Below are 16,557 nucleotides of genomic sequence, written 5' to 3'. Positions count from 1 at the left end.
TGCACCCAATTTCATAGATGAGAAAATGCCAAAAATGCGCATTTTAGACTTGATGAACTGGGGCATTTTACATTGCTAATTTGGGCAGATCCTTTCTTCTGAGTAACCCATAAAAACACCCTGTGCGCTGTGAATTTGAGGTGTTTGCGGTATGCTAAGTTTTGCTTTTCTCTCCGTTTTCCTACTCCTGGCTTCACCATCCCACTTCTAATGGCATAAGGCCTGATGAAGCTCAAGTTTCAAAGCCTTTCCAGAGAACTGCCTCATTTGACCTTCATGGTAACCCTACAGGCAAGAAAAGGCCAGAGGAAACAACCCGACGAGCTCAGGGTCCTGACCAAGATGACACAGCCATGGAAGTGTGGAGGCTCCTGATTTCCAGGTGCTCTAGTCTGTTGTAGTACTCAGCCCTCCTAGGAGTGAATGTGCCAAAAATGCACCAGGTGTTTCAGAAGTTTCCCCCCAAACAGTCCAAGGCTGGCACACACCTGAAGCAGAGGCCCCAGCACCTTAGCCCAAGGTTAATACCCTTGGGCTTTCGCAAACGCCAGGATGGAGACCGTGGGGAAAGAAGGTGCATTTACAGACACCCCCATCGCCCCTCCCGCACAGACCGCATTTCAACACGGGAGCCCCCTGTGGAGCAAGAGTGGGGGGTCTGCCTGCGGAACCCCCGGGGAGGCTTGGGTGGGGCAGCCCGGGCCAGTCTCTGTTTCCCCAGTTGCTTCCTATTGCTGCATCTGACACAAGATCCTGGGGTGAGGGACAGCTAGCTGGAGCTGGAAATTCCAGTTGTGCAGACGTGGAACTCATTCTCCCCCTTCAAGTGACATGCGTAGAGAGCCCAGGGTGGAGGTAGAAGGACGTGAGTCCTGGCCAAGGCAGTCTGTGCTCTGTGACAGAGCGTCCGAAGCTGGCGGATTAGGGCCACTGGCTGACCCTGACCCAGAGGAAAGGAGCAGCTCACCTACGGCCCTGGTGCCCTTCTCAATCCAGCTCGCCTCATCCCCAGCCCCGAACTAATTAATCTCAAAGAAGATACACTTGAAAATGTCCAAGGCGAGAAAGAAAGCTGGCATCCTCCTCAGCTGATGATGAAAGCCTTAAGTATCTAAGGCAACTAGATTTCTTCCGTAGCCTGAAGCAGCTGGTTCACAGTCACGCCAGCTCCAAGCCCCAGGGGAAAGCTGGGTGTGTGGGCAATGGTTTTCTTACCACCACAAGGAAGGCACCAAGGCTAATCTCACAGGTCTGTGGTAAAGAGGAGAGGGAACAGTTTCTGGTACAGGCCTGGCAGACACACTAATGAACACAATCTAATATGAGCATCATGTGTGGGCTGTGCCTGGTGGGCTTCACAAGCCCCCAGCCCCATCCCAGCCTCTGTCTCTGTCTCTCTCTCTCTCTCTCTCTCACACACACACACACACACACACACACACACACACACTTGACGTAATGAGTCTTTTTTACCTGTCTGCTTCTGACACCAGGGCAATGCGGCCATAATCCCAGAATTTTCTTCTTATGATGGAAAATACCAATATTAAAAACTAAAAGTAGAAAAGAAATCAAGTCTTGTAAATGCATATTGGATGGCTTCTAATTAGGGGCAATTGTCTTAGGGGCAAAGCCCACCCCTCCCCAACCCCCGCCCCCCAGACTCAGGAGGGCTAAAAGGGCCAGAGAAGGCACGGAGCTGCCCAAGGCCACACAGCTCAAGGGCTCAACGCTCACCCCCTTCACCAGCTCCTGTCCCCTGTGCCCAAGCCACAAAGGCTGTCAACGCTGACACGGAGCTCGCCCTGGCAGCCCCCCAGTCAAGCACGCAGGCCCTGCTCTTCACTCCCAAGGCAGCCCTGACAGCCACGGCCGTCCTCGGCCCTGGTGTGCCTGCAGGGTCTCCTGAGCAGGAAGGGTCCTCACAGCAGCCCTGGGGACCAGCTCCCTCCTTCGCTTTACATAGAGCTGCATTTTTAATTATAGAACAGAGGTAGCAGAGCTCCCGGAAGCTGAGCCAGAGGTGGTCAGACCTTTATCTTGAGTTTGGTTCTCCTGGAGGCAAGCCCTGGGGACGGACTCCCGGCGCAGGGCACGCAGGGGCAGCGCCCACTGAGGGCCTGGGGCTCCGTGTGGCTCCGCCTCCACAAGCAGGGGCGCTCGGGCGGCAGGCCCGTGCGCCCAACAGCAACGCGAGGGGCTGCACTCAAGTCTAACCCCCTTCCCGCTCTAAAAGTCTGTCGATTCTAGGTTGTCTCCTCGCTCCCTCGGTGCCCACCTTTGCAGGTCCTCTGCCTTGCTCCTGTCTCCCCCCTCCCGGACAGGCTCCCTCCCTTCAGGGCTCAGCGTTTTAATCAGTATATCCCTGCCTGCCCTCGTCAGGAACTGTGGTTTTAAATGTGGGTTCTGGACCCCAGAGGGGCTGAGTTCCAGCAGAATTTTCTCAAGGTGAATCTGGAAGTTGGTGATATATTTTCAAAGGCAGGTGAGTCCTGCTGTCGGATAAACGTGAAGGCGGCTCGGCAAGTGCCTGTGCTCTGCCCTGGCTGCTGCCCCCCTTGGCCTGAGCGGTGTGGACACTTCCCGTGCATCTCTCTCCTCCAGGCCCCTCTGGCTCTTCGGTGGGCCCCTTCCTCCACCCCACCCCCAATCCCCGTAACTTCCCGCAATACAAATCCACCCCCACCGGCACACTCCACTGGAGAGCTACTCTCTCTTCTCAACCAAGACATACCCACCCCAGCCTGCCTCTCAGGACTTCTCTCCTTGGCCCAGACCCTCCCCTCCCTGGAGACGCTGGATCACAGCTCTAGGGCCACCCTCCTCCGTGAATCCCACCAACCCTCAAATCCATCACCACGATCCTGCCTACTCTCTCCTCCCAACCAAGGCTGGTAGATATGACTGTTCTCAACCTACAAATGGGTTTTGGCTCCAAGACGTGGGTTATTCTGCACTTAAAGAGCCCTTTTTCGTAAAAGCAACATGAGTAGCACGCTGGTTCCCACATCTGCCCCTAGAGGACCAACAATGTAGCAAAAGTCTAAGGCAACAATTTAGACTTTAATCCTAGGGAGGAAAACGCAAAGAGGAGTTAGGACTCCCTTTCCCTCTTCCTATGAACATTTTCCCCGCAAGCAAACTTGGGTTGGATACCCGCCTCCTTCAGGGACAGGGGCCCTAACCCCCCTCCCCCAGGCCCCCACCTAACCTCTGGCACAAAGCAGTCCAAGGGGTCTACTCCCTCCGCCCACTCTTACCCTGTTTAATCAGATGGTCTCCCCTACATGGGAGGAGAAGGTGACAAGAGGGACCAACCATCCCATGGGCACTTGTCAAAAGAAGGTGCCCCTGAGCCCCAGTAAATCTCACCTAGCAAGTCTGAGTCAGTCTAGGGGAGAATACGGCATATTTCAAATTGGGTTGGGGGGGCGGTCTGTGGGAACAAGGAGGTCTGAACTAAAGAAAGGCCACCTGTGAGGGTCGGCACTGATAAGGTATACTCGCCTTTCCCCAGTTTTCTCCTTCTCTCGTCTGATCCTCTAAAGGCCCAGGGACCCCAGTGGGGAGCAGGGGGGTGACATTTATAAATTGGGAATTGCAGCTGCTCTAATTCTCATTCACATCTCTCATCCCTGTGGACTGACCCTTCCCAAGGGCCTTAGACACATGACGGGCTGATAACTCGGTAACAATGGTAATAATCAAAAGAATCGTAATGTGTATTCTTTACATCCATCGCCTTATTTAATCTTGTCCCAGAATCTTCGAGGTAAAAATTATTACCTCCATTTACAGAGCAAACACCTGAGGCCTAAACAAGCTATGTAACACGCCCAAGGTTACAGAGCTGCGAAGTAGCAGAGCTACGACTTAAACCCAGGGATGTCTGCTGGCTCCTCACCTGAGTCTCCCAGAAAGGGGAGTGGTGGGGGGGGGGGGGTTGGTGGAGGTTAAACAAACAAATAACTGACACGATTCCCAAGGAGTCTCACCAGGAAGCAGGTGACGTCTATGAACAGGACAGTGGGGATGCCACCGAAGGTGACCCCCTGGAGCACGGTGCTGTTTTTGGCCGAGTTGTAGCAGTAGGAGTCATTGGGCTGGTCCCCGACGCCCAGCCGCTCGCGGATGGCCACCGCCCTGGATTGCCACAGCTCCAGGAATGGGGAGTCGGTCATCGTGCTGGTCCTCCCTGGAGAATGGGGCCCGGCGGAGGGTCAGGGCTCCAAGTCTCCCGTGGTTTCCCCAGCCAGCGCTGGCAGAGCCAAGGGCGGGTGTCTCCTCCAGGGGCTGGTGGGGCACAGGGATCGGGGAGAGGCGGACACTGGCCCCGAGTGCCCGGCAGAGCCTACAGAGAATAGCTCCATTGTGGGAACAGCCCGGAGGGTCAGATGGACCGGGCGGACGGCTCACCCAGGACACAGCTGGCCGCCTCCCCAGCGTGGGGGGTGAACAGGAGGACAGGGAAGGACAGGAGCTGCTGTGGTGCCCGCCTAAGGGGTGCCAAGTTCCTCCAGCCTCAGGAGAGACTCCTGCCGGGAAGTCATTCCTGCAGGGGGACCCTGGGAGGTCCGGAGGGCAGGCAGGACACAGGGACCAACAGAGGAGGAGGAAGAGCGTCCACGTGCAACAACTCTTGATCATCTGAGCCACAGACGAGAGCTCATGGGATGTCAGGCCGGGGCCTCAGAGACAGGCCCACTCCATACACTTGGAAACCGAGGCTCAGAGGCTTGAGATTTCCATTAAGATTAAGGAGCTGGTCGGGGCAGAACTGGGTCTCAGACCCAGCCTCCCGGGTCCCAGATGCCAGCTCTCTTTCTACTACGCCACACTCCCTCTGCAGCCGTCTACACACATGCGTTAGTTTAGTGAGAGAGTAAAAGCCAGGGAAGGGGCAGCGGAGAGGAGACAGAGAAGGCAAAAGGGGGTGGTCTAGGGTGAGGAGGATGGGGTCCCAGGCCTCCTCAGGGACCCCTGAGTCACCCACCGTGCAGCGCTGGAGCACTCCCCAGGCTGGGCCCTCTCATTCCTACACCCCTAGCCTTACTGGAAGGTCCAGCATTTCCAAAGCAAATATCGCTCCAGGCTGGTTGTTGACTTTTCCTTTGAGGCTCCTGGTAACCCAGGTGAAACTAATGGAAATCTCCAAACACCAAAGGCCCCAGTGTTAGTGGCCAAGTTCTGGCCTGCTTGTCACCCTGCCTGTGGCTGAAGAGCCTGGAGAAATGCTCAGCAACACCTTCTCTCAAGGTCCCACCTCCTTAAATCTGGTTAACCTAGATTCCCAGGGCTTCGGCTAAGTCTGGTCTTTCTACCTGTTAGAGGGACAAAAATCTTGGGGACAAGAAGAGGAGGTACAGAGAACAGACAGATATTTGGACTACCTGGTAATACTGGCAGGATGTGTGCTGGGGGAAGGTGATTCCCAATTCTGGCCCCTGGGACGGCTGGGTTGGGGACAGTCTCACACACACATGACAGGAAGTGCAGGGTGGGTGGGGGGAGGTGGCAGGTCAAGGGCATGGGAGGACTCTCCAGAAGGCCAAGTCACTCTCTCATCCCTATAAGAGACTGGGCAGTGGCCGGAGGGTGTGATGGCAGAGCCACAAAAGCTGCCTCTGGCAGACAGATGGTCTTAGCTTCCCTCCTTTAAACCCCACCCCCTGGCACCACCCCAGCGGAACGCCCAGCCTGACACTGATTGGCAAAGGCCTGCCCCTCCTTCCTGTCCCCGCACTTACCAGATGCCAGGGGAAGGAAGTGTGGGTGAATGCCTTGGAGAGGACCTCAGTTGATGCAGGCTCTAGCAAAGGCAGTGGCAGCCCTGGCCACCTCCCAAGCTGCCTCAGGTCCGCCACTCATTTCCTGCAGGGCTTTCCTGACTGGGGTCATGGGGCACCAGCCTTTACAGACCTCCCTGAAGGAACACAGACAGTCAGAGTCACGTGGGAGCTGCCCTCTTCCAGTTCAGGGCTTCTGGCCTGAAACCCTGCAGCACACTTCCCCTGCACTCACACGTGCCCCAATGTGTCGGCACTCAAACGCCCATACGGAGCCTGTGGTTCTTCCCAATGCGCTCCCTCCTGCCCTGGCTCTCTCTCCCCAGACTCCTAGCACTACGGAGGGTCCACACTCCTCTGTGCTGCCCTGCTCCTCTCTCCTCTCTCTTCCCCAGCATCACCTGAGGGTCCAGCCTCTCCCCTCTTGTCCAGCGGCTCAAGGCCCTACTGAAGCCAGGGCAGTGGACCTCCCCCCACAGAAGCGCTGGCAGCTGTAGGCTCCAGGAAGACTGAGTCCAGGACCTCATGCGGGCCCCAAGAGGCTTCCCCAGGGCCCCCAAAGACTAGAATCAGGAAAAAGGAATGCAGCAGAACAAACAAGGAAGGCTTGAAAAGTGAAGTGGAAAGAAAAATACATCCCCATAAAATGGTCACAGAGGGAGCATTGTCCCTGGAAAGGGGCGGCTGGTGCAGTGGTGCTGGGGCAGGATGAGCCTCACCAATGCTGCTTTGTGCTGAGCTTTGGGAGAGCAGAGGCCCCGTGGGAAGCAGGTACCTATGCTCCTCTTCCCCCTTCAGCCCCAGTCACGCCTCTAAGTCAAACAGGCTCCCCTGGGTGGTTTTACAAAGTTTGATAAGAAGGACTCAGTGAGGTCAGCCATCAAATCGCACCCGCCTGGGATGGAACCTCAGGGCTCCCCAGAGGTGGCCTGTCTTGTCTGCCCCCTCCAGGTGAGGGCACAGCTTTGGGGGCCCGCATGCTCTCTCAGAACTTTCTGCTTAGTTGTAGTCTGTTACACATGGAAAGTCCAGATTCTGCTGAACCATCACGGTCCCTCCAGGGCCAGCCCCCTGCATCTTCCCGAACGGGCACACTCTGAGAGGGCAGCTGGAAACACACGCACCACAGGGTAGCCCCACCAGGCTCAGAAGGAACGGGAGGGGGAGAGAAGGGAACTCAGCTGGTGGTGACCGGGAGAGAGTTGGCTCAGTGGGCAAAAGACTGGTAGTGCTGGGCAGGGGCCAAACCAGCAAGTAGGCCCTGTGGCCAAAGGCGCCCTGCCTGGCAATGTCCACTCATCCCATATTTGTCAGATATGCATGTGTGAATGCCTAGTCTTATCCATGCCTTCCAGAGAGCTCTCTGCTCATCGTCTCATTCAGGAAAGGCAAGATATACTGCTGAGGCCCAGGTGCCAGGTGAGCAGCATGTGACTCAGGCCCCAACGCAAAGTTCAGCCCACATACACCCTACAGTCTGGTTGTGGCCAGTGAGACTGAGAGCTCAATGCCATGGCTGGTCCCAAAATTGCCAAAGAAGTCAGCCACCAATGCTAACCCCCTGCCCACCTGAGCTGGTAGCTGCTGGCCCCCACAGCACACCTGAAGATCTCTACGCCTCCCCTGCCAGGAGTGGCAACAGAACGCTGCAGGAAGTGTGTGAGAGTCGTCAGCTCTTGCAAATTCAGGGTATTTTTATCATCACCAAATTTTCTGACTTTGTTAGGACGACAAGCAGCTCCAGGCCTTCTGCCACAGGAGGTGACTCTGATGTTGTAGATGGCAGGTTGCAAACTTCTCCTTAAAGTCCCACCAAACAGGGCCCAGGAACCTGGACAACCATTTACCTCCACAGACACAAGCCCTGGAGCGCCAAGGAAACGGCACAGAGTCTGGCTGCACGGGGAGGCAGGGCAGCCGGCAGTCACCTGGGCAGGCTCTGGAGTTAGGGTCTCAGCACCACATGCCTTTAGACATGTGGCTTAACCACTCGGTGCTTTGGCTTCCTTCTCCATAAAATGGGCACAATGATGTCTCTCCTGCAGGGCTGGTGAGAGGCAATGTCCATAAAGCACTGAGCCCTCGTGGGCACTCAAAATCTGCTCTCATTTTGTCACCTCTCCAGACAATGGGAAAGACAATATTAGGCATAGCAGGACCCCATCTGATATTTTTCCTGTTACAGCCCAGTGAACAGCCAAGGGAGACCTTTGCCCCCAAACTAAACAAACAAGAGGCGTATGAAGGCGAAAGGAGGCCTCTGCTTCTGTACACATCCACCTCAATGCAGAAGCAGACTCAGGACTACCTGACAGGTGTCAGAGGAGGGAAGAAGGTAGAAAGACAATGGGCATGCAGAAGGGAGAAGGGACATATGAGTCGTTTCTCCAATAAGCGGTGACCTGGAGTCTTTCCTTCTCCCCAGCGACTGTCCACAGCCCTGCAGGAACCAGGGCCTGAGAAAGACCCCAGGATGCCGCCTTGTACGCACTGGGCCTGAACTGGTGAGCGCAACCCACCGGCTTAACCTCACACCCTGCACGCTGTGCGGCTGGGCCACAGCCACGCGACTTCAGCGTGGAGGGAAGCCGGCGGGTCATTCTGTGTACCGCGGTGGCCTCCTGCCCTTCAGGACACCGCCTGAGCTGAAAGACAGAGCTCACCCCCGAGTCTCAGGTGGCCGGGCTTATCAGGTACTGGCACCTCTGCGTTTTGGGTTTCCTAGCAGAGCTCTCCTCACCCTCCCCACCCCTCCCCAAAGCCCCAGCTTCCCTCCTCAGGACTCCAGCAGGGCTGCAGGGAGTGGTCACTGAGGAGCAGCCCCAAGGTGGTTTCTACCTTCCCAGCAGCAGGTGACTCAGATGCCTGGCCCCTTCCCAGGCCCACCTCGCAGAGTCGGAGAAGGAAGGGCCCCCAGGCTGCGCTCCGGGTTAGGCTGGGAGGTCGACTCCAGCTGACAAATCCCCAAAGAGAGGGGTGGGAAGAGAAAGGGATCAGCCATAAAAGCGAAAAGCTGGAGCCTTGGAGGGGGAAGTCCCGAAAAGCCGCTAGGAAAGCTGGAGAGGCGCGGCGCTGGAAGAGGGGCGCGGGGTGTGCGCGGCCCAGGGACGGACCTTCTCCTCCCACCCACCCGGTCACCCCTGCTCCGGAGTCGGGTCTGCGGAGGCCGGAGGGCCGCACCCCGGAACCGGACACTAGACATGGCACCCTGACGTAGACCCCAGGTCCTGCACGCCCCGGGAAAGGCGGAGGGCGACATTCCCCCCTCCCAACGCTTCTTCCCCTTTACCTGCGGCGGCGTCGCTGCAGCCCGGCGCGGCCCGGGGAGGTTGTCTGGCTCCACTTGGCCGGACGGGGCGGTGTCCTGACTACTTAAAAGTTACAAAGTGAAACTCCGGCGCTCGTGCACATGCGCAGACCCGCATCCACTGCTGGCTCAAGTTGCAGCTTCGGCGGGGCAGGCGTCCGCGCTGCCGCCGGCTCCCGGGCCCTGGACCGTACGCCCCTCGGCGATCCTCCGCCCTGGCCTGGCCCCGGGGCGGCTGCTCAGCCCGCGCAGCTCCTCCTAAAGTTCTGCAGGCCCTGGCCGGGCCGGCTCGCGTCCTGGGACAGAGGAGGGCGCCGCCACGGCTAATTCCTCTCCCCAGCCCCCGGCGCGTCCCCCTCCCCCCGGCACCTCGGGGAGCCCCGGGCCTAGCACAGGGTGGTCGCGTCCGGGGGATGCGCGGGGAGAGCATCGGCAAACGTTCTTGATTGTCCTGTATTGCACTGCATTTCCGCGACCGGCTCTTAGGCCCGCCCGGGGGAGTGGGAGGATGGGGAGCTCGGCTGGGCTCCGCCCGCACCTCGGCTCCACGCAGTACGCGGTCACCCGGCTCCCAGGGTGAAAGGCCGCGGCTCCCCTACCGCTCTGGGCAGCCGAACAGGGAACACCCTGTGGAGGGTGGGTGGGTGCGTCCTACGTTTGGCCCCAAACGGAGGTCGCAGTATTTTCAGCGGTCCCCTGGAGCCAAAGCGGGTACTGCCAGGACCAGGCCGCCGGGAGCACCCATCTAGCTCAGCTCCCTAAGCGTGGCTTGTTTCCCCGGGCTGGGTCCCAGGGTGTTTCCTATGAGCCAGCGGCCTCCGCAACTGGACTGTAAGCTCCCCGGGGGGCGCCAGGGTGTGTCTGGGCCACACGCAGGACGGGGTTCAGTGAGGACTGCGCCCCCTGTGAAACCGAAGACCACCGCCTGCCTGCGGCACCAAACTGCCCTCTTCCGAAGGCCTCGGTTTCCGTCCGAGTCTGCAACACGAGGGGGTGGGACCGAAGCTTCCCCTCAGGTCCCTTCCCGCACTAGAAATTAGTAAATCCTGAACAGGCCTTCACTCCGCACGTGTACAGCTTTGCAGGGCCTCTGACCTGTCTTCCATTTCTGGGCTTTCTTCTTTCCTGGAAATGGTCAAAGTGTTCTCCTTCCCTCCCTCCCCACGCTTCCAGCACCAGCCTGGGGCTCTCTGGAGTGGGGTGGGGTAGGGGATGTCTCCTGCTTCTCTAACAGCTCCTTTTGTCCCATCTGGCTTCCTCCCTCTCCTCCACCCACAGCCGCTAGTTATTTCCCAGTTTGCCCTTGGCCCCTGCGCTCAGCCCGGCCCTTGTCCTTCTGCACAGGTGCCTGACCATCTCTCCTGCTCTTACCTCCGACTGCCAAGGGCCCACGCCTGACCTCCAGCAGGTTCCTGGGTGTGGCCGCCGGACTTGCCCCTGGCTTCTCAGACTGCCTCTGTCCACTCTCTGCCCCCCCATACGCCCCACCTGCGTGTCCCTATTCCTCCCCTGCCTCAGTTAATGGAGCCACCCCCTGCCTGGTCTGTACCCTGGGCCCCAGGGGAGTGCAAAGTTCTAACCCCTACCCTGGTGGAGCCACTGACAAAGAGAAAAGTTAGGATCCTTGATTTCAGAGAGGGAAGGGATTTCTAAACTTGACTTTCAGTAGGTTATTTCAAAATCAAGAGAAGGCCAAGATAGATCAAAATGTGAGTTGAGATAACCATAGCCCCCATTATGTGTCAGGCAGTATGTAGAGTGCTTGTAAAAACACTATTTCTGGGACTTCCCTGGCGGCGCAGTGGTTAAGACTCTGTGCTCCCAATGTAGGAGGCCCGGGTTCGATCCCTGTTCAGGGAACTAGATCCCACAAGCATGCCACAACTAAGGAGCCCACTGCTGCAACTAAGACCTGGCACAACCAAATAAATAAATATTTAAAAAACAGACAAAACAAAACACTATTTCCTTAAATCTCCAGTAAAAGTACAGGAGTCAGGGATTGTTCCTATCTGACAGAGAAGAAAATGAAAATTTAGAGGATATAGAATTTATAGCTAATAAGAGCTGTGCAGCCTGGCTGGCAAGGAATCCAAGACATCCACGCCCCAGGCCCAGATCCTACATCAAACTCAGTTTAAAAGCCAGTGTAATCTTGGCATTCGAAAATCTTATGTTCACCATTTTATCATTTGCTCCCTTTATCTGCTCCCAAATCTAAAGGAGTGACCCACATTCTTGTAATATTGATGATTATTTTGATCACAGATTTTTAAAAATTTTGTATCAAGTAGAATTGAAATAAAGCCCACTCCCTGTGCCCAGAAAAGTAAAAATGTCAACAACAATGATCAAAAACAATTCTGCCTTAATCCTAAGAGGACAGGCACCTTAGAATCAATGCATTTTGATCCTAGCACCCTGTATCACTTAACTGAGACCTTGAACAAGTCTTTTTAAGCTTTTCCCTTAGTCTTCTAATCTGGTTGACCTAATCCCTATAGAACTTTCTGTTCCCTCACAATTTGCAGGATTCTGGGTAAAACATAGCAATACAGAATAAAATCTGTTTTATTTGTTTCTTGCAGAATGCCCTTATTATCTGAGTTGGGAATGCACAACCCATACTTGACCCTAGGGTTTAGGCCCAGAGTGGCAGCTGCATCTCCCACCTATACCACAGAGCTCAGCCCAGATCCAGTGACAGGACAAGGAAACAATGACAAATTGGGGTTTCTCCTCTTAGGTTACAAAATCTACACAGATAAGTGCTTAGGATACAGTGCAGTGAATAATGTCAAGAAAAGAGTAGACTGGGCAGGGAGTTACCCAGTGGCCAGGGAGTCTTGTTCCTGGGAAACAAAAATCAGAAGGTGAGCTGACTGGTCAGAAGAACTCAGGAGAGAGCACTGAGCATGTGCCATCCACGGTTCAGTAATCCCCATCTCTCCTGGTGCCCTGGAACACTTCTGACACACACACAAGCCAAGTCCCTCGATGGCTACACCCTGTGCCTACGGCTCCAGCTTCCTTGGTACAGGCACCCCGTCCCAGGCACAGCTGCACTTCTGCACCCTCATGTTGGGCAAGCTGACCACCTGGGTCCTGGGCTTGCCTCCCTCCAGGATGCTGACAATCATGGGCAGCGAGGTCGTCTCTGAGGCGATGCACTGTCTCGGCCCCAAAAATGGCCACTTGAAGGTCAGGGGCTCTGGAGGCTGCTGGCAGGTGCCCACACACTCATAGGCCAGGAAGCCTGGGGGCTCCAGGACCCAGTTCTCAGCCCACTTCATCCCCTGCAGGTCAATGTACACCTCCCGGCGGCAGCAGCGGGTGCCCTCGGTCACTGGTGCCTTAGGATCACAGTTTCCCTGAGCTCTGTGGGGGAAGGAGAGGCAGAGTCAGAGGTCAGCTGGGAGGGCAGAGGTCAGGGGGCCCAGGGCGGGGCTTAGTGGGGCATCTGGAGGGAGATTTATGGTCCATCTCTTGTTATGTTCAAAATGCTGGATATCTGTGATAAGGATGGATAACTAGAAATAACCCCCAAATAAATAATTAGACCTGATATTACTCCTAAGAGCGTTAGGAGAAATTTTATATATTCATCCATTCCCATAGCACCCTGTAAAGTTGCCCATTTCAAAATAAGTTTAATTCCGCCATTTGCCTCATTATTCGGGTTCACCCATCTGACCCACAGCACCTACCCGTAATCCCTGAGGTCCAGGGTGTGCAGCTCCAGCTGGGGCTCCCGCTGCCCGGCGCCCGATGGCCCCTGCGAGGCGAAGCGGACCAGCCTGTGGGCGCTGGAGGCCAGCGGGCCCAGGTGCTCCCACTGCACCGACACCTGCAGCAGCAGCGGCTGCCGGGGCCGGCGCAGCTGCTGCCAGAAGTTCACGGCATCCGTCACGTCCAAGGCCTTCCAGCCGCTCTCGTGGACGGACACCAGCCTGCGACACCACACGGAGACACAGGCCCGCGCTGAGGGGCGGGGACTGGGACGGCTGGGGTGGCCCCGGGGCGGGGGGGGGGGGGCCCTCTCCCACCCCTCCCCCTCCCCCTCCCCCCTCCCCCCCCCTCCGGGCCCTGCCGGGACCGCGCCGCCCCTCCTCCCCCAGGCCACCCCTCCTCCCGCGCCGGGCCCAGCCCCCCTCCTCATCCCCCGCCCCGCACCCCAGCTGCCACCTCCCCACCTGGAGTCGATGAGGGAGGTGCGGTTGGAACCGTCGTCGCGGACGTGCAGCCACTGGACGGTGACCCGGGCGCGGTCGCTGCGCGGGAAGAGCCGCTCGTGGCTGCGGAGCGCGGCCTTGGGGACCGGCTCCTGGAAGAGGCGCAGCACGGCCTGCACCAGCTCGCTGTGGGGCGGCAGGCGCTCCTCCATGTCGAACACCAGCAGGTGCGAGGAGACCTCGGACACCAGGAACCTGCCGGCCACCTCTGGGGACACGAGCGGGGTCAGCGGGGCCCCTCCGGGCACCAGGGGAGCTCTGAGGGCGGCAGGGCCCAGGGCCAGCGAACAGGGTTTCCCCAGTAATCCCTAGGGAGAGATTGGGGGCTGGGAAACTGATGGGCCAGGCCAGAAAGAGAGCACCTCCACTCCTAGAAAAACTGCTAGGGCCAAGCAGGCTCTCCCCCATCATCTGAGGCTGGGGCTCGTTTACTAGTGGCATCTGCCCTCACCTGGTAGGGGCAGCTTTAAGACGCCCTGCAAGGACTGGGGCTTCCAGTGAGGGCTACAAACCCACAGCCTTCTTTAGGCAAAGGGGCAGGAGGGGGAATGGAGGGCGGGAGGCAGAAGACCAAGCTAGTGAAAATCTATGGTCACCAGCTGAAACTGGCTTTTCCTAAGAGCCAGAGGAAGAGCCCTGAATTTACTTTCATTTCCCTGCTCATGCCCAGTGAAATGTCCCCCAAAGGAGGAAGAGGAGCCAGGGGCCTGTAAACCACTTTTGTGGGACTACTGAGCCCTGAGGGAAACGGTGAGGATGGGTACAGCACCCTCTTCAGAGGCACCAGCGACATGTCCCCAACAGCTGAGGCTCCGGGTGGGCAGCATGATCACCAGACCACCCAGCCACGTGGCCACAAGCAGCCACCCCTGCTGAGGTGTCCAGGACCGGTCTCCTCATCTCCCCAGACACCTGGCCTCGTCTATCTCTGGGCACTGAGGAGGTGAGCCCCAGCCCCAGGGAGGTGACAGGCTGCAACAGGATTCAGACCTGGTACCTCCCATCTCATATAACGCCCACAACTCTGGGAAGTAGTCAGAGCTACTTTAATCTCATTTCCAGAAACGCAAATAGGCTAGAGTTGTTCGGTGACTTGTCCAAAGTAAAACAAATATCAGAACTGAGAACTGAACTCAGCGGTCCTTTCTCTCTGAGGCAACAGTCTCTGCTGAGGCCAGCCTTTTTGTCCACCAGCACGAAGTCCCCTTGACAGCCTGTCTTCTCTTCTCTATTCTCCCCTCTTTCCACTTTGCTTCCCTACCCCATGATATCTGTTCTTGCCTTGGCCTTGGCAGTGGGTCCAGCCTGGCCCAGCTCCTCCTGGCCCCGAGGGGTGGGGCCCTCAGTGCAGACAGAGACCAGGGGCCCGGGCCCAGCCTTCCTCACAGTCCGTGGTCCCTCCCCATCGCCCTGTGGACCCTGCGCCCCCAGACCGCCTCCCCAGAGCAGGCCCTCCCCCCACCCCCACCACGAGGACCAGGCTGCAGCAGGGAGGGAGGGCCTCACCTCGGAAGTTCTGGCTGAACCTCTTCCCCCGGGAGCGGGCCCCGTGACTGCGCTGCAGCAGGGCCACGTACTGGGCCCTCACGTGCGCGGGGATGACCAGCCTCTCCACATCGGCCCCGTCCAGGACGGGAGCCTCGCTGAGGCGCAGCTGCCGCAGCAGGCTGCCCAGGACCCGCTCCTCGGTCAGGGCCGCCCCGGGGCCGGCCAGGGGCAGCGTCCAGAGCGCCCAGCAGAGCCAGAGGGGCCGCATGGTGCTGCTCGGGAGAGGGAGGGGCAGAGAGGACGTGTCCCCGGAGGAGGCTCCGGGAGGGTCCCAGCTGGGTGTGCTGAGGGCCCGGCTGGGCCAGCTTTATAGCCAGGCCTGGGCTGGGCCTGGGGGGTGGGAGGGAGGGAGCCCGGGAGGGAGGGAGGTCACACCCCTCGGACCTCCTGGGAGTTCGGCGGCCAGACAGGTCCCTGAGCCCCGAGGAGGGGGCTGTCTGGACTGTGGACAGATGGCTATTGTTGTGGGTCAGAAGCCTCTACCTTGGCTTGGGGTCCCTGACCAGTTAAATTTAAAAGCTTGTTTCCTGAAGAAGAGGCAGGGATCTCATTCTGTGCTAGATCCCCTGTCCCCCAAGTCAAAGAGCAAACTCCTGGAGTGTGGACGTAGAGTCCTGTTCCTTGCTGCAGCTAAACTGCCAATTCAACACCAGGGCTCTCTGCCTGAGGACCGATCCTGCCTGCCGAGATGAGCGTCTGAGCCTGGGGCTCAGAGGGCTCCTGGGAGCTGTTGAGCTCCTGGGCTGTCCACGGTTGGAAAACCCATTATTTTCCCTGGTGTTCTGGGGGGTCTTCCTAGGCAAGGGAGCCTGAGATAATTTAGTTCCAATGGGGTTTTGTCCAATAAGGAACCCCATCCTCTCCCTCTTCCTGGCTGTTCATGGATTCAGAGGTCAGAGTCGAAAAGACAATCCAGGCCATCCCCTCCTCCAGTTTTTGAGCCAAGAAAACCAAGGCTCAGAGAGGCAAAACATCCCCAGGCTCACAACCGTTCATGATGGACGCCTGCGTAAAGTCAGGTCTTCTGATTCCCAGCCCAGAGTTCTTTCCACAGCCTCAGCTATTTCCAGCCAGAGTCCTGCTCAACCCCCTGAAGCTAGCCAAGTGGACCCAATCCAGGTGATCAGGGCTGGGCAGGGGCAGGGGGCATGTCCCTCAATTTCCTGAGACTTCCCCACGTGAACGTGGATTTGCCTGGTTGACAAGTTTCACTGGGGAAATAAAACAGTTGGGCAATCAGCCAGGGATCGGGCTGCCAGATGAAATACCCAACACAGTTTGGGATGTACTTTAACAAATTATTTGTTGTTTATCTGAAATTGAAATTTCACCTTTCACCGGGAGTCCTATATTTTCAGTTGCTAAGTCTGGCAACCTTAGCCAGAGGCCAAAAGAAGAAATCGAATGTGGATTGGGAGACTTTTGACAATGGGCTGATTAGCGGGCGGGCGGGAGGGCAGCCCCCATCCTTTGTCATGCAGAAGAAGGAGCCAGGCCTCCCCCACTTCCACCCCAACCTGTGTCTGGCCTAACACCCTGCCAGGTCAGGTCGGCTGGAGATGGTTAAGTGGCCCCTGAGCCAGATCTTCTGTCTTGAAGGGAGGAGAGAAGCCAAGGGAACAGGGCGTCACTACCCCTGATACGGGCCAATCTGGACCTGGCCCACAGCTGAGGGTACCCCGGA

General features: G+C 57.6%; 2 protein-coding genes across 8 annotated transcripts in view; both read right to left on the bottom strand.

The window, feature by feature from the left end:
• The window catches only part of TMEM63A (transmembrane protein 63A), a 36,650-nt gene extending 27,250 nt beyond the window's left edge, over nt 1–9,400 (bottom strand). Inside the window, exons 1-5 of one of the 6 annotated variants that reach the window (XM_059941573.1) lie at nt 9,076–9,398; nt 8,625–8,739; nt 5,748–5,923; nt 3,996–4,351; nt 1,474–1,553 (exon numbers count right to left, since the gene is read on the bottom strand). In XM_059941573.1, coding sequence (XP_059797556.1) covers nt 1,474–1,553; nt 3,996–4,181 — 266 coding nt within the window. In that variant the 5' untranslated portion in view covers nt 4,182–4,351; nt 5,748–5,923; nt 8,625–8,739; nt 9,076–9,398. Of the gene's footprint in view, nt 1–1,473; nt 1,554–3,995; nt 4,352–5,747; nt 5,924–8,624; nt 8,740–9,075 lie in introns of all 6 variants that reach the window. The other 5 variants (XM_059941595.1, XM_059941553.1, XM_059941563.1 and 2 more) reach the window with 5 other exon arrangements.
• A 2,355-nt stretch (nt 9,401–11,755) lies between these two features.
• LOC132376072 (left-right determination factor 2-like) lies at nt 11,756–15,081 on the bottom strand. Of its 2 annotated transcripts, XM_059941624.1 has the most exons (5): nt 14,832–15,081; nt 13,505–13,533; nt 13,287–13,402; nt 12,801–13,043; nt 11,756–12,471 (listed from the first exon to the last, which is right to left on the bottom strand). In XM_059941624.1, the coding sequence occupies exons 1-5, from the start codon at nt 15,079–15,081 to the stop codon at nt 12,108–12,110; spliced, it is 1,002 nt and encodes a 333-aa protein (XP_059797607.1). In that variant the 3' UTR covers nt 11,756–12,107. The 2 variants fall into 2 exon arrangements, with proteins under 2 accessions (XP_059797607.1, XP_059797602.1); XM_059941619.1 differs by having other exon boundaries at nt 13,287–13,533.
• Nucleotides 15,082–16,557: the final 1,476 nt, after the last annotated feature.

Source organism: Balaenoptera ricei, chromosome 1 (assembly GCF_028023285.1).
Source record: "Balaenoptera ricei isolate mBalRic1 chromosome 1, mBalRic1.hap2, whole genome shotgun sequence".
Lineage (NCBI taxonomy): Eukaryota > Metazoa > Chordata > Mammalia > Artiodactyla > Balaenopteridae > Balaenoptera > Balaenoptera ricei.
Note: the sequence above shows the minus strand (reverse complement) of the source record. Positions and strands in the feature narration are given on the sequence as shown.

Coding starts and splice junctions, on each gene's coding strand:
- LOC132376072 (XM_059941619.1), bottom strand. CDS start 15,081: ATGCGGCCCCTCTGGCTCTGCTGGGCGCTCTGGACGCTGCCCCTGGCC. Junction 13,534..14,831: donor GTTCAGCCAGAACTTCCGAG/GTGAGGCCCTCC, acceptor TCGTGTCCCCAG/AGGTGGCCGGCAGGTTCCTG. Junction 13,044..13,286: donor ACCTCCCTCATCGACTCCAG/GTGGGGAGGTGG, acceptor GTGGTGTCGCAG/GCTGGTGTCCGTCCACGAGA.